A 17,302-nucleotide genomic window follows, 5' to 3' on the forward strand; every position below is an offset into this window, starting at 1 on the left:
CTGGAAATTAACCTGAGGCGCCAGATGGTTTGTTACACAGAACCATCTGAGAAGTTGTCGTTGGAAACTGTTTGGAAGAGGACAGGATCTTTTAAAAATACTTGGCAGGTGATTGGATGAACCATCTGTCTATCACTGTCCATCATGGGCTAACTTCACCGACTCAGATCAGCGAACCATACGACGTAGTAGGAGAGTGACAAAGAGGAAACAACAACAAGCCGCAGTCTATGGAACTGTGACTGCCACCAAGCAAGTCGGTGTAGCTACCTATGAATTCAATAAATATTCAGTGATGAAATACTCCCCAGTTCTGATGCAACTGATGCTACAGCAACATCTACGCTAACTCTGCTAACCTCTTTGGGAGCCACAATTGTTGCCTCTCGCTATCGTCCCATATAAACCATGCCGTAGCTGCCGGTAAGACACTGGTCTGAACCACTGTGGCTCGGCCATAAGCGCATCACTTAAAGTCTGGCAAGATGGATTGTCACATGATGGTGATCTCACAAATCCAGGTGCCTGGCAAGGTAACGTGAAAATGCAGTCTTCTTGGAAGCTAAAATGAGGCAGGATATTGCAAATGGTAGCTGTGCATATCTAATTTATTAGCAGCATCCCAAACCGGGATGGAATGGGCATGGTTCCGATAAAACCAGTCAAACAAGACATTGTTAGACATGATGCATCCCCAGTCTTATTTATGCAACTACAAAGCAGATGTAGATGTGGGGAAATGACCAGCTATCTGCTTTAATTTCCTTTATCAGCTTCAGGGGTGCAAAAATACAGAAGGGTTTGTAGCAGCTTCTGCAAATTGCAGGAGCCATTTGTGAAAACCAGGGGATTTTGAAACATTACCAGCGACTTAAGGAGGATGGAAATGCACTTGTCCTTTTATCTGTCTGCACAGAACCCAACAGTGTGGGTCAGATGGGACTTGACATGACATAATGCACTCAGGAGGAGGTCTTGTCACAGAGGTGAAAAGCTAGTGAAACATTTCCCTTCCCTGGATAAGAGGCTAAAGCTAGAGACAGTGAACAAGTAGGCCTACACTTGTCCCTCGCCATAAAACCGCCTGCCATATGTGAATGCAGACAATCACTGCAATGTAGCTTATGCTGCCTTCAAGATCATGGAGCGGGCACTGTCTATAAGCACAGATATTTATCTGCATCTTTCAGATCATGAATGCTCAATATTCAGAGGAGCATATTATACCTAATGCCCTTGGATACAAAAAAAACAAAAAACAAAAAACAAAAAAAAAAAAACAACAAAATATGAGAATCTTATTTTCATGTTTGCACAACCAGTCCATAAGATTTAACGGGGTATGATGCTTACATGATGTTATTCAAAGTGAGACTACTTAATAACTGAAATATGGAAATGCCATGCATGAAAACACACACTATGTCTCTTGATGTTCCTGCAATTCCTGTGTGCTCCTGTTTGTTTTATCCTCCTTCTCTCTATGTGCTCATATCCTCTCCAAGATACTGTATATGTTCCCAATCATCCATCTTCTCTACCTCCATCTCTGCCTGAATTTCTAAATCACTTTCCTTTGAATCTATAGCCTCATTCTTTATGTCTGTCTTCATCTCCTTCATCTTAATCCTGCAGTGATAGAAGTTAATTTACACACACAACGACTAAAATTGGAATGCAAATCAGTCCCATATCTTCTGCAACTAAAGCATGGATGGAGCAAACACAAAAATAGGCACACACATGTGAGCATGAAATATGGCAAATACACATGCATACACCTAGACACACACACACACACACACACACACACACACACACACACACAGTCAAATTTGAGGCTGGGGAACATGTTTAATTACAGCCTAGGAAGCAAGCGCCTCAGCTGAGAAAAAAAAAAAAAAAAAAATCACACTTGATAACTGTGACATTTACAATCTGCCTCATTTATCAAAAGCTGCCAAAGCAGAGTCAAAGAGGGTCATTACATAGTAAACATAGATTAACTCAACTCTAACAAAACCCACACAACATTGTCTGAGGAAAGATTTTCATTCTAGGAAAATTGCGGATGTCAGCATGCATTTCCTCGGACTCAACTTAATTGTCTTGTTTGTTACCGAATCTGCGTGCGTGTGTGTGTGAGTGTGTGTGTGTATGTATGTGTCTGTGCGTGCGTGCTGGCATCAGTGCTAAATAGCTAGCACCTTCAACATGGATTTCCCTGGCCTCTTTCTATTAGTTGTCTCATTTGTTATCCAATCTTTGCTTGCATGTGTGTGTGCGTGTGTGTGTATGTATGTGTGTATGTGGTTGTGTGTACGTACACTCCTGCCAGCATCGGTGCTAAATAGCTAGTGCCTTCACAACATAGACAGAATTTGACAAAGTATAAAGTAGTCTCCTCTCAGCCGTGTGGATAATGTTATAGACTGAATCCCAAGGGCACATCAGGTTCACGTAAACCTGCATTTAGTGCCAGTCACACCACTAAGTTCCAACACAACTATTAATCCCAACCCCCCCACCCATCCACCCCAACCCCCGGCTCTCCCTCTCTCTCTCCGTCTTTGATGAAAGTCCATAAATGGACACCATTTAAAGTCTGTTCCGCTCTGACCTAACAAACTCCCACCACCACCAACAAACCCAGACATCACACTGGGGTGAGCAGTTTATTCGCATTTGTCAGAACTGGTTGTGAAACCTTTCCCCAAACTTGATACACACAACTGGCGTTTCTCGGAGTTTCGACTTGTCTGTTCCATATAAACTCTGACCGACTGCATAAATGAGATCACAAGTCACTACGGTGATTTGTTTGGCTACCTGCCATTAACTTCCAGACCACAGAAATTACATTTGAGTTAACTAGACCGCAGTGACAGTGCTGTTCTGGACAACAGAAAGAGAGGAAGCGGAGACAGCTGTTCAGTACGCAGCTACAGTGCTTTGAGCAGCTTTGGTCTCTCCTCCGACAGTAAAAGTTGTCTTTCCTCCTGTTGTAACCTCCTTTCGCTCGAGACAGTCCACCTGCAAGATCCACTATTTTCCTAATCAGCCGTCAGCACAGAATTGAGTAGAATCGGCACAGGTTTTTGGTTTATGGCAAAAAAAAAAAAAAAAGAATTTGACCTAATTCTGATCTTGTAGGTTGGCTGCTTTGCCATAATTTTATTTAAAACAAAAAAAAACCCATTAAGAGTAATGCAGCTACCTAGAATTAGCTAACATCATGACTTATTTGCTGGTTTCACCCTTAATGTTACCTGACTGATCTGATTAATTGTTTGGTCAGTGTAGAAAAGCTTTAACATGAACTGTTATTTGAGTGTTTGTCTGTATGAGGGTGTACAACCATGCACTGAAGCAGATGTTGCTTTGAGGGAAGTTAACAACTAGTGACTTTCTTGTATCTGTATGGGACCCACATACAAACCCAGACGCACAGGGCGCGTCCCGTTCATCCAAAAATACCTTATCCTTTACACCTCTGCCTCCTCTTGTGCTCTGTGACCTGGAAATTTATTCTTGGTCTGTCATCCTGGGTTTTGTCCTAGTAGTGTTAGAGGCAGAAACATCTCCTTACAATCCTCACATAAAACAGCTTTGACTGAGGATCCGCAACGGTATCCAATTCAAGGAAGTGTTCCTACATTTCACGCCCATGTGCATGCTCAGACTGGGATGTTGTGGACACCAAATCAATTCAAAGAGACAGGTGAAATTAGTGGAAAGGAGACGGTTGAGAAGCCTGTAATCAGCATTCTAGCTGGTTTCAATCATGAGTTGAACTGACTGCGGGCTGCACAATTACTTGTTTTAAGATGACTATGGGTCAACACATGTGCTAGGAATAACCAAATGCTGCATAACCTTTATCCGGGCTAGCTGCAAGGTAAAATAATGGTTAATCCTTTCAATATTAATGTGGAAAACTATTTGCAGACATTAAAGTTACCTTACCTTTTGGATTCTATACTTTATTTCATTTGTTTAGCTTTCTCTCATGTAAATCAAAGAAGAGGGGGGAGTTACTTTCAAAATTTAATATATTACTTACTAGTCCTCATTAAAAGTAGAGTGGTTACATTATATTATTACTTTATGTGCATATTAACACATATATTCATTTCAGTAATGGTAATGATAAAGTAATAATATATACAGAATAATAATAATTATTATTATAACAAAGTATAAATTCATAATCAGGGCCCAGGTAGTCTAATGCCAACAAAGTTACATTGGAAACGCTTCAAAACCAAAGAAAACATTGGTGAATAAGCTAAGTAATTTTCAAAACAGTTGATTAAAACAATAACAATAATTAAATAGTCCGCTGTCTTAAACTAAAACATCTTGCAGTCAGTGCTTTAACAACATAATTAACAGACTGCAGTGCTCAGAAATAATTAACAGAATAGAAGAAGATCTCATTGTAATTTCACAGTAACTTCAAACATATTCTAAAATCCATTTAAACAGTAACCTGTTACACTACTTCATTACTAGCCCAATTAATAACATTATGGAACTTAAATAACTCCCTGCACTGACCATGATAGATGTGATGTATAAAGTGTATTTGACGTTCCATGTTTGAAAAAAAATGTGAAGGCCTATGGTATTTTAAACAGGATGGTCATGACCAAGCTATGCCATTGTCTGTATGTTAAATAGAGTGTGATAGGGCTAATTCATCAGGAACCGCCGCCAGCTACTCATTCACTTATCCATTCTACTGCTTTCCTCTCCTCGTTTCCTCCGACTTACTTCCTGTTAGGCAATGTGTGGTAATGAGAGAGGAGAAGAGAGGAGTGGTGAAGAGTTTGGGGACGGACCCAGAGTTTCCTCTCGCTAAAAGAGCGAATGGACGGATGGAGTGGGTGGGAGTGTTTTGAGGATTGGAGGAGAGCCACCCCCAGGATATTCTTCTACTGCTCCTCTACTCTATTGCCGCAGCTACAGGATGCTTTTGAGTTTCCCAAGCTCGCAGTGGTGCAGAACGCCACAGAGAAGAGAGAGAGAGAGAGAGAGAGAGAGAGAGAGAGAGATAAAGAGCGATGGGGTAAAGAAGGGAACAACTGCATTTAATCTCACAGTCATTTATTTTTAATAGCATGCAGCTGCTTTGTTCTCTCTTTGATCATCAACAGTCCAGGTTTACTGTGATGCAACGGATTGCACGGACACACCGAAACACACGCAACGCACGCGCGTGCACACAGACACACACAAAATCTATCTTACTATACTTGTGGGGACCCTCAGTTTGAGACATAGCATACAATGAGCGATGTGCAGCGTTGCACATTGCTTTTTTAAATTAAATTCCAATGAGAACTGAAATGAATCACAATTTGAAATTAAGTAATTACATTGCAGTTACTATTTCCAGTAATGCATTCAACCTTTCTTTCCCCCGCTCCCTGTTTGGTTTAATATGGGCAGGTTGAAACATATGTATGCAGCTAGAAAGCAAAGAAAAAGACGGCGGAGAGAGATGATACTCTGACTTTCAGCCACAGGAAGTTACTGTGCAGATACTCCCTTTACTTTAAACTTACTGTTTTCTTTCATGCAGGCATTCTTTAGATGAATTGCCAGGATGATGTGCACAGTTGCACCATGCGGTTTGGCTGATTCTTGGCTGTTATTTTGCAGACTATCTTCAATAAAAAATACTGACATGTCAGTTTTGATGTGGTCAGGCGCTCTACTTGTTAATTAAAGGGGATTCATTTAAGATGCGCGTCCATCATTTCACATAGCTGTTGCAGATCTTGAAAATGAAATGAAATTAGGGGGTGCACTATTGGTTGACATAACACCAGGCTAATAATATTGTTTAGATTATGGCATATGTAAATGTCAGGTGGGTAATGGAAAGTAACTTAAATAGTAACGTAACTAATTACTTTTGCTGCTGAGAAATTAGTAAATGTGAAAACTTTTTTTGTTGTTTTTAAATGAGTGATGAGTAACACATTACATTTTCTGAGTAAGTTTCTCAGCACTGGAGATGCGTGATTTGATATCTAATATGACATCTAATATTACAGCAACAGCAAGGATGGGATAAAAAATGTCAGGAAGAGGAGAAAACAAGAGAAGTAGATAAAGTAGGCATGAGGGATGTGACATGAGCAAAAGAGGACATGAAAGACAGAAATAGAAAGTGAGAATGAGCGAGACACAGAGAGAGAGAGAGAGAGAGAGAGAGAGAGAGAGAGAGATGAGGAGAGTCAATCAGAGAGAAAAACAGAGAGGAGAATAGGGGAAGTAGATGGTGTCAAGTGTTGTCCAGGCAGGCAGTAAGGCAGGCAGGTGGGTGGTGGATTCTCAGCATGGTTTCTAGCCCTAGGGGCACGACAGCAGAAGGGAATGCAGAGGGGCTCATTTAGGTCCTCCTCAAAGGAAAGGGCAGAGCTCCTACAGACTCCAGTGGCTCTGATAAAGCCTGCTGTCTAGAGGTGGACCTGCAGGGAAAGACACACTGGGAGGGAGAGCTGAACAGGAGGGGAAGAGAGCGACTGAGAGAGAGACAGACGAGAGGAAGACTTGCAGTGCAGGTTGTGAGATCAGAGAGGTGAAACACAGACTCAAGGTAACAACACATGCAGGGAGGTGAGAGTTGAAGTTTTATTTTCAGGTATACATGTGCGAGTTTGCTTGTTAGTGCTTATTTATTTCTCAAGACAGCACTGACCTGCTTATTACAGCATGATATAGAATTATCTGCTAATCTATATAGAACTGCACTGCAATGGATTTGCTTATACTTTCATGTCTCTATGCTCACTGTGAAAAAAAAAAAAGAGATGACAGGGAATTGGGACTTCTAAAGGTTTGCTCATCATATGCAAACAGGTTGCCTTTTAAATGCAAATAGAGTTATTGATAAAGATAAATGATAAGTATGTGTGAATAAAGCTCATTAAGAAGAATGATGTTTCTAAATATATGGCTCTTTGCGGCAGAGCATACTTGTAATGAACTTTCTAGGCTGCAGGACGTTATGTGAAGAAAGAGAGTGTGTTAATTGGTTGTGCTTATCCAAGCAGACCAACTAATGAGTGTGTAATGGGGAAACAGCAGGGTTGAGATCCATTGAAAGCGGGGGGTCCTCTGGATCTATGGGGATGCAAAGCTCAACCTCCTTTATCAAAACCCCTCAGGGAAGAAGGGCCATTCAGGGGAGTGGAGTGCTCAGAACACTGAAATGCACTGGCGTGCCACACTGGACTGACAAGACGTATGAACTGGACGTGCGCACATGTTCAAAAATGTGCCGTACAATCTGGTTTGTTTAATGAAATACTTCAATCCGTGGCTGCACGGACTGAGACGGGAATTCCAACATCAACACTCTGCGCAGTATTCAGATAAAAATGACATTTCAAAATTCACATTTCATCTGAGGTTATGTAAACTGTTCAGTGCTGTGATGTAATGCGCTGATGGTACATAGGAGAGCTGACAAGATAGCCTGTCTTTTTTTAAACGGCGTTTCTAAAATCAGCACATAAAATGCTGCATCTTGTATCTTTCAGCAAATACAGTGGAGAGGACATAAGCAAAGCTGGTGAGAGCTTGGTGCTATCTGTTGACGCTGATACAGAGAGATGGAGACGGCAATGCTGAGTGACAGAGAGGAGAGATGAACAGCGAAATTCAACAGGATAGAGCCAGAAATAGAACTTTTTTTGTACTTTGCTGCAACTGGGAAGGTCAGTTGCAATCTCGGAAAATTTTGGGTTCATTGTGTGTGGGCGTGCTAGTCAAGGTTATTATTAACGAAAGCTAACAAAATAATGAAAACTAGATGTCAGAAATATTTTGTAAACTGAAATAAAAACAAAAATGAGGCTTTGCAAAAAAAAAAAAGATAACTGAAATTGCATTGTATGTTTAGAAAACTAATTTAAATAATAAAAAAAAAAATCATAGAAAAAATGTCTTCAGTTTTTGTCTGTCAGTTTATTTCATACATAAGCCTCGTATTTTGGGTGGATAGGAAATCTATCTTCCATTTTTTTAGCTGTGCCAGTTTTACACCAGCGGATGGTTCATGTCGTGTTGGTGCAGTCGCACAAGCAAGTGCCTCACGCGTGCATGTACAAAAAAGACTAAAACTAACACTGGAAATATACTGGAAAAATAAAATAAATTTAGCTAGCAAGCCCACATTAAAAACTAATTAAAACTAGAAAGTCAAAACAAAATAAAAATAAAACTAATGAAAAATCCAAAACTACAATAGCCTTTATGCTGGTGGGTGTGCATGCACCAAGGCTCCTTATTCACACTCTCACCTGCACCTGCTTGTCTCACACATAATATGGTGACAGATGTAGATCAATATACATTAACATGCGACGGAACTGTAAATTGGTTGTACTACACTTAAGCGTTAGAGCAAAATTACAAAAAGAAACGCTTTGGATGACCTCAAAACTTTTTAACAGGGAGCAAAAACACCATGATGACTCCCTCTTACAAAAGAACAACATCATTATAATTTAATCAAAGTTAATAATATTCTCTAGTGTGCCACAACAGCGCATGAATTACTAATATCTCAGGTCAGTTCAAATATCACATCTTGCCTCCAAACCATTTGCTAGATATTAAGCAGGAAAAAAAAAAAAGATTTTGGTCTCCTCTCATGTCCCTTTTAAGCAGTTACTAGTGGAAGAGAAAAAAGAAAAAAAGTTTTGTTCTCCTCTTCCCATTTTGCCTCTAACCTATTAGCTATTCAAAAGAAGAACAAAAACATCATCTTAGTTCCTTTATCTCATGTTCTGCCGATGAAAGTAACTCGTAGAAAGATCAAGAAAAGTTTCTTTAGCTGCTTCTTCCCTCTCTCGCCCCTCTCCCTCTCACTCACACACACACACACACACGCACATGCACATGCACATGCACATGCACATGCACACACACTCTTTCACTCTTTATGTCTTTCTCTTTCTCCCTCCTTCCATCCCTACTCCTCCTCCTGTGGTGTGACAGTCCATATGGTGCTGCAACACTGTTGGTCTCCTGTGGCCACACTTCCCACGATGCATCTGCGGCTCTGGGCTTTAGAGGGAGCTGATAGGCTGAGAGGACTGTGGCATCGACCAGTAACATCGCCTGGTGTGAGGTCAGCTCGGTGCGGCAGTGGAGTGTGTCCGAGCAGCACACACCACTGACTTTCACTCTTTGATCTGCCCTGCCAGTGTATCCTCCTTTTTCCACCTTTACCTTATGCTTCTAGGGAACACAGTATGCTGTTCTGTTCTCTTATTTTCTTAAAACATTTTGTAAAAAAAAATGTGTTTGCCCCAATAGATGATCCATTACACTACGAAAAATTCTCTATCTTGACAAGTCTCATCGAAATCTTGTATTTCCTAAAACAAAAGAATAAATCTGCGAGTGAGATAACTCCACTTGTGTCGTTTTCTTGATATAAGTGGGCTGATCTTTCTTACTGTATGTTCCCAGAAAAAATGTCTAAAATATGAGAAACCATGCTGGAAACAAGTGGGAAGATCTCATTTCACTGTCAGATTTTTTTTTTTTTTTTTACTCATTTGAAGAAAAATAAGTTTTTAACACTGAATATGAAACTAAGTGATGTGGAAGGATTTTTTGCAGTAAAAAAAAGTTTTTTGTGGCATGTTTTGTGTGTGTGTGTGTGTGTGTGTGTGTGTGTGTGTGTGTGTGTTTAATTACTCACAGGTAGAGCTATTTTTCTAATTACCAAAATTGAATCCTGACAATATATCGCCTCTTCCAACATACGGATGTCTTGTATATAATTTTAGTCAAGATAACTGCATTGTATCTGAAAAAGTGGATATCTTCAAGGGTTCTTCTGTGGCTAAGTTGGGCTAGATTTGAAAGAATTCTATTTTGCTCTGCTCTGTTGTATTGCTTTGAGCTCTCCTCCCTTTCCGTCTCCGTGTCCATGCAGAGAAACAGAGCTTAGCACCGATCAATCCCATCGAGTCTGACTCCTTTCACTAGCCAGGGATCAATACTGCCTGTTTCATGTCCCTCTGCAATACACGCGTGTTCACAGGCAAGGCACACACACGCACACACACACACTCAGTCACTCGCACACACTTTAAAGAAAGGCCTGTGAGAGGAGACCTGCCCATCTAGAGATGACCTATTGGCCTATCATCTGGCTTGCTCACCAGGGGATACAGAAGTTCATTATGACAGGCTTTCCAGTGCTAAAGGTCTGCTTTGGTGGCTTTATAGCAATGACCACCGTCTCTGCTCCACTGTTACAATAATGGGTTGATGCACAAGCTTCATAATAAGTGCACAGAAGCAATATAGTAGCATATACGCGAGTAAAAACTGGCATATGTATGAGGATGTGCTAACTGACTATGTGATAGCATCCAGATGTTTCAACAAATTACGTGGAAAAGGTAGAATCACAGAATGGGATCATGAGGGAGACAGGAACAAGCCACACAGAGCTCACTCATACATGCTGGACAGGAATATTATTTTCCTTAGCTACTCCACATGTGGTGAGAGCAGAAATAATAGGCAACATTTAAACAGACAATCTGACAATCTGTATCTTTCATGACTCTGGGGCCATGCCAATTATTTTTCTCTTTTTTATTTTATTACTTCTATGAAAAAGGCATAAGTTCACATTTGCGTCTCCCCTTTCTCATTTATTTTATCGCTGTATTTTTTAAAATTAATTCACTTCTGTGTTTTCTCACTATGGAAATAAACTTAAAACAAACCAAATAACTGTTAATGCTTTATTAATCCTTTATTAATAAATAAAATATATAGTTTTCACTTGAGAAAATCACTTTTATACCTCGGTTTTTTGAAAACTTTTTGCAGGTAATGTGGTTCCTACATAATACAAATATTCTGTCTGTGCCAGCAAGGTATGGATTAAGCTCACAGTATAAAGAGACTCCAGACACCCACCTGGCCTGGAATACTCATCGGCCTCATGGTGCACCAGATCAGTCACACAGCCGCCATAATGCAACCTCTGCTCATGGTCAAAGGCCTTGAGGGTCTCACTGGAGCTATAGGACTTCTGGGTGGGCACACGGCAATCATCTGCATCCAGAGAGGAGGTGTTGTAGTGGGGGTCTTTGGAGCAGCGACCCCTCGTCAGGGAGCGGTGCCTCCGATCCTTCAGATCCATCGTGGGAGGGTTTAGGGATGCAGGGAAGAGAGATGAAAGCGGGGAGGAGGAGGAGATGGTGGGGGAGATGGAGGGGCCTCCTAGAGGGCCTCCGTAATGTCAATCTCCACTTCAGTCACCTGGAAAACAGAGATAGAGAAAGAAAGATGGAGAGAGCGGAAAAGAGAGCAAAAGGTTAGTACACAATTAATAGATTCACCACTGTGACTCACACTTTTTTGCTTTGTGCCCCCCGGAGAATCTACAGGAAAAGTTTGGTAAGGTGGACGGCAGGGAATAGACGTTTGAGCAGTCAGGCAAACATGCACACATAAGAGTATTGATGTGGGTTAAGTCAGGACATTGTTAGGAGAAACGGAGCTGGCAGTGCTGTGGGCCAGATAGCTAGTGGACCATCGACCAGGCGGATGACAAATGGCTAGGCAGCATTTGGATCTACAACATAAAAACAGAAAATGACAAACATGCCTTGGTTATCAGTAACTGGTGTTGGCAGCACAGGCATGCGTATACATGCCTGCATGCGCGCACACACACACAAAGAAAAACAATGGTGACAAGAAGAAGGGCAATAGAATAAAGAACTAAAACAGGCCGAAAAGCTGAGGGAGACAAAGACGGACAGAAAGACTGAGAAAGCCACACAGATAATCAAGATTGGAAAAACTTAAAGGGTGAGAAAGAAAAGCAGCCAAATGCAACAGGAAGGATGGAAGAAGAGGAGAAATGACTTGAGGGCATTGCTAGTCTCTCCCTCATTATCAGAGTGAGAATGAATCCCACTCCCTTAGAGGCTGTAAGGGATAATCAAACACACTCAGACAAAGATACACACACAGCAAGTCTCAAACACCAGTTAAACACACACACACACACACACACACACACACACACATATACTCACACTCTAAACAGCTAGAAACACACACACATATATATACACATACCCCAAGCACAGAGGATACCTGTGCGGAGATAACAGCACTACCAGGAATCTAACCAAGCGCAGCTTGTAACACAACTTGTAAAACTACTTAGGTAAACCAAGAAAGAACCACCTCCTCTGTGCAAACACCTTATCTGTCCACGGCAATTGTATCACAACCAGCCCACTTTTAATTTATTCAAAACGTATGCTTATGGATGCAGATTGTACACGATTATGATGCTAATATAGCACGATACCAGTCTGCTGGCCTTGAGCAATGCATTATATAGGCAGCTTAAATTCAGAGTTCTTACAACAATCAACAATAATCAACAATAATCAACAGTAATTGACAACAGTTTTTCAAGTGGCTGCATATACAGGGTATATGGTAATAACATGCATATTTATATTGCTTCTGGCTTAGAAAAGTCTGGGCCGATGGCTGCATTACAGTGGTACAGCATAATACTGCATCTTGATCAAAATATTCCACGATTATCACTTGCAGACCAGGCAAGTACTTTTCTCAAGTGGAGGGAATCACAAAGAGGTACAGTTTGCTTTAAAATGTATGATATAACTAATTAAATGCTGAGAAGAGGAGAAAAAAATAGAACAAGGCAAACACCCAGAATGTGAGTCAGTCTATTGAATAAGAACTCATTGCAAAAAGCTTAGGAGGTAGTTTTGAAAAGTGCCCTGCTATGTCCATTGATTAACAGTAGGTATTAAGTCTCATAAAGAGCTCATTATGCACTGGCATCCATCACACAGGCTATTAGCAGTTCAACCTTAATGTGTTTGTACCTTGGGAGGAGGGAGAGAAGAAAGAGAGGGATACTGGCTCAGAAAATGTGGGGACCCTGTGACTGGCATTATGCAGAGCTATGGGAAACCATGGCTTTGTGAGTGTGTGAGTGTGTGTGTGTGTGACTTTGCATATGTATATGCACAGTTAACATACTAGAATAAGTAAAGCTGAGGTACTTGCAATGTTGGCTGAGTAGGAGGAGGAAAAGGACACCGAATGAGAGATAGATGGATAAAATGGAGAAGGGAGGTTGATCACGGGATCTGGAACACAAATCAATCTCATTCCACCCACGCAGGTGTGCTCCTCAAGGTCGCTGAGGTACATACACACCTACACACACAAACACACACACTCCCTAAACACCAAGCTTGTGTTTGTTAATTGCTCTGGTGACAGAGGCCTTACCTTCCCTGATCATCACTCTGAGGCAGATTATCTCATTTATCAGAAGTGTAATGACTTATTGTCATTCTGATTGATACTGTGCCATGAAACACAAACAGTGACAGGTGCACAGCCACACGTGTGTGCAGGTACAATCACAGACAGACAGACAAATAGAACATAGATTATATATATATACGTCTTCAGACAAGCTAACAAACATGCAGACACGCGCACAATCCTGCAAGTAGCTGCATTTGCTGGATAAGCAGAGAGGGCTGGTTAAGTGAAGGAGAAAAGAGACATGCGTGTGACCGTGAAGTGACCATGAAATCCTGGCAGAATGAGAAATGTAATTGGAAGACGATAGGAGGGTGGAGAATTCATTTTCAAAATTACAGAGGTGAAATTTGGTACAGATAATGGCCTTTTCTCTGCAAATAAGAGCTTGAGAAGAAGAAAAAAATGGTGTATGACAGTGTAAATCCACTGTAACTAGAAATCACACCCAGTTAATAGGAAGCTAATGACATCAATGTATTAGTGAGCATCAAACATGATGATTTACCATTCTACCTGATCAACCTCTGAGGGAATGGCATTCAAATATCAAACAAAAGTATGGAGCAGCAGAAACAGTATTGAGACGCACAAGGCTGTAATGACAGATGCAACGATTTTAAGACATAACTTAGAATTTCTTGAACTCATTTTCTGTATATTCAAATGGTGTTCAGGAGTTTGACTTGCACACAGAAAATACCTTTACTGGAAAATGAAAATATGGATCTGTCAGACTACAGTATTTATAAAGATAAAAACTGTAAACAAACCTTTTCCTTTCTAAAAACACAAAACAAACTCCTGTTAAGGTGGTAAATACTGTCAACCCTTACACTAAAAGCTCAGAGGAAAAAAACAAATCATCGTAAAACAGATATGTCTTCATTCCAGTAGGCCACTCAGTAAACAAAGCCAGCAGTGGGACAACAGTGTTTCAACAGTGGTGCCTTAGTGAGATTACAGCCTGAAACTGACTGCAGTATTTTCTTTTTTTAATTTTTTTTTTATTTTATTTTGCTCTGCCTCAAGAAGTACCACAGAAATAACCATCTTAAATTAGCTGGCAACATGCTGATCACAACTGACTCTCAACAACTGACTTTTTTTGCTGCAAGATCTTTAAATTGAAGATCTTTCAATTATACCACAATTCTTAATAAGTTTCATTTGAAGTAAAAGTTTACACATTATATCACTCAGACTTTATAAATAGACTTAAGAGATTAAAGAAATGCTTGAATTGAAAGTTGGTGTCCATGCTAACCACACAAAAATGTCAAAGGTGGACTAATAGATAGGCACAAATAAACATTAATTTGCCCCCTTTTTGCCAACAACACAGACAACCTTACAGACAGCTAAGCTGCTTCCACAGGAAGTCTGACTGTGAATTATCCCTATTGTTAATTTGTAACCACGGTGATAACACGGCGTTCATTGTGTAACCTCGGGAGAAATTAATGCTTTCAACAGGAAGAAACTCCTAATTTCCTCGATGGAATATCAAGGAGGAGAGAATCCATTTTCCTGAGTTGACACAGTTAATGCAGAAATTTTACAGGTGATACTCATCATCGGAATATCCCATTCCTCTGAAGGCAGCATGAAGAAGTGCTGTGCTGCAAACTATCGAGCGCCGGAAAGCCGACAGAAACACTCAAGTAAAGAGAATCGTTGTTATGGAAACAATACGCTGTCTCCTCTAATTCCATTAGTATAAACTGGCACGTTACAGAGTGTTGCAGACCAGATGTGTCGACTTTCTTTTGTGTGAGTTCAATAGGCCTTGTTGCAAGTTTCAACTCTGATCGTGAACCTTCAGTGCAAACTTAAAACTCTGACAATCACATTAGTTAGGGGGAGAGCATGCCACAGTGTTTATTTATGTGTTTTAATGTTGACATACTTGAGGCATAGTTTACCCTTTGTATTGTGGCACGTGTAAAGTTAATACAGTATTAAAAATCATGCTCACTTATAAAATAGGAAGCTCAGAAAATGCAATAGTATTTTTAGAATAGTGTCCTGTCACATTTGGTGAGACTGACTACTAATGTAGGAGTACTAACGCTCCACCCGGCTGAAATAATTGTGCAAGGTGCTGGAAGATGAGAAAATTCAAGTAGAAATAAAGATATTGACACACTTACAGAGTGCAAATTTCACTTTCGCAAGCTTTCGGTCTATGAGATCTTCATCAGAGAATACATGGAACAATAATGGACAAGCAGGGTTAAATGAGAGGACATTCCCATACAAGCCATTAGTAGTATGCAGTACACCTGTGCACACAGGTGTGTGTGTGTGCATGTGGGATGGTGGGTGCGGGGGTGTAGCACAGTGCACAATAAAGCACAAAAAGAAAGAAAAACAAAATAAAATAAAGAAAAACAAAAAGCAATCACAAAGCACCTTCTGCTGGCTAACCTGACGACTAAAATGACTGGGACAAAAATTAATTGAAGTGCTTCTGAATAAAAATGACTAGAATTCTCTCTCTCTCTCGCTTTCTCTCTCTCTCTCTCTATCTCTCTCTCACTCTCTATGGGCAGCACTAATCTATGGGCAGCACTAACACAATTTCCACGTTTTAGTATAATCAGTATATATCTGTGATCTGCCAACATTGATACTAGGTTCTGTTTAGGATTGGATGTTATGGCATACTTCCAATTGGAGTTTTTGAAAAAAATATACACATACTCAAATCTGCATCTGTAAAGTTACAATACTGAATACGAGCACAGTTTTCAGCACATCTACCCACCTTCTCCACAAGTCTGTTGACCTATTAACGTGCATGCAAGCATGTTTATCACATTAGGCTATGTAAACATATCGTTAATTTTCACAGATTTTCCTCACATTCTCATATTCCCCTAATTTGTGATATACTGCATATGGTGCTAGGCCAAGCCTGTGAAGCAATACCTGACTTCAAATTCGATCATAACCAAACCAGCAGCAACAACAGGCCAACAAGACTGGCAGCTAACAACCTGATAAAACACAGCATGGAGCTCTTCCATCAGAATATTTATCCACTCTTCCAACACTCTCTGCCAATAGGAGATGAAGATTTTCATTTGGGTTATTTATTTCTTTTTTTTTTAATTTGAAGAGGAATCTGAATAACAAAAGGTGGCCTATTCAAATGACAAGGCCCTGTTATCACAAAAGACAAAATTGTGGCTAAAAAGCATTTGGCTTCAATTTTCTGCTGTTCTTGTGCTGCTGTTCAAATTAAGTTGTTTACACAGTTTGTTCACAAAGAAAGAGGAGGGAGACAAAGAAATGGAGAGAAAGAAGCAGCAAGAGAGGGCTTGTGTGAGACTATGGAGAAAGAAGACGTCATTGTGTGAAACTTGTGCTCCATTACAAATCACATAAAGGCTCACGTACTTTGCAGTCAAGAGACACATGCAGAGTCAATACAGGTCATGGCCATATGTTAAACATGGAAAAAAAACTATACCATTCATAACAGCATCAAATCACAATTCCCCTAAGAGTAGCTTAAGCTTGATATCTTATCTCAAAGCATGCACTACAGGCCTACTGTAATTCCTTATCACTGTGTTTAATCCACTGTTTTCATCATTAAAATCTGTTCCTAGGGTGCTAATCGAATCAAGACAATTAGTTAATTAACAATGAATAGATTTTATTCTTTTTTTCAACAAATATCTCTGTGCAATATACAGAATGAGTTTTAGTCTACCACCACGGAAAATTGATTTTAAAAAAGTAAATGACAATAGAGTGTACAGCTCCCATAGATCATGCAGTGTTGGATATTGATAAAGCCTAAGAAAACTACATAGAAAAATGAACTGTCTGTTTCTCGAGACAAGGCTGATGGGAGCAAGCTTTGTTGTCAGAGGGAGGGATGGGTGTTCCTACTGCTAGTTTTCAT

At 40.3% G+C, this 17,302-nt stretch overlaps 1 protein-coding gene across 1 annotated transcript in view; it reads right to left on the bottom strand.

The window, feature by feature from the left end:
• The window catches only part of tenm2a (teneurin transmembrane protein 2a), a 167,369-nt gene extending 151,740 nt beyond the window's left edge, over positions 1-15,629 (bottom strand). Inside the window, exons 1-2 of the mRNA XM_030062014.1 lie at positions 15,537-15,629; positions 10,969-11,313 (exon numbers count right to left, since the gene is read on the bottom strand). Coding sequence (XP_029917874.1) covers positions 10,969-11,194 — 226 coding nt within the window. The 5' untranslated portion in view covers positions 11,195-11,313; positions 15,537-15,629. The remainder of the gene's footprint in view (positions 1-10,968; positions 11,314-15,536) is intronic.
• Between the last annotated feature and the right edge of the window lie 1,673 nt (positions 15,630-17,302).

This window comes from Myripristis murdjan, chromosome 10 (assembly GCF_902150065.1).
Source record: "Myripristis murdjan chromosome 10, fMyrMur1.1, whole genome shotgun sequence".
NCBI lineage: Eukaryota > Metazoa > Chordata > Actinopteri > Holocentriformes > Holocentridae > Myripristis > Myripristis murdjan.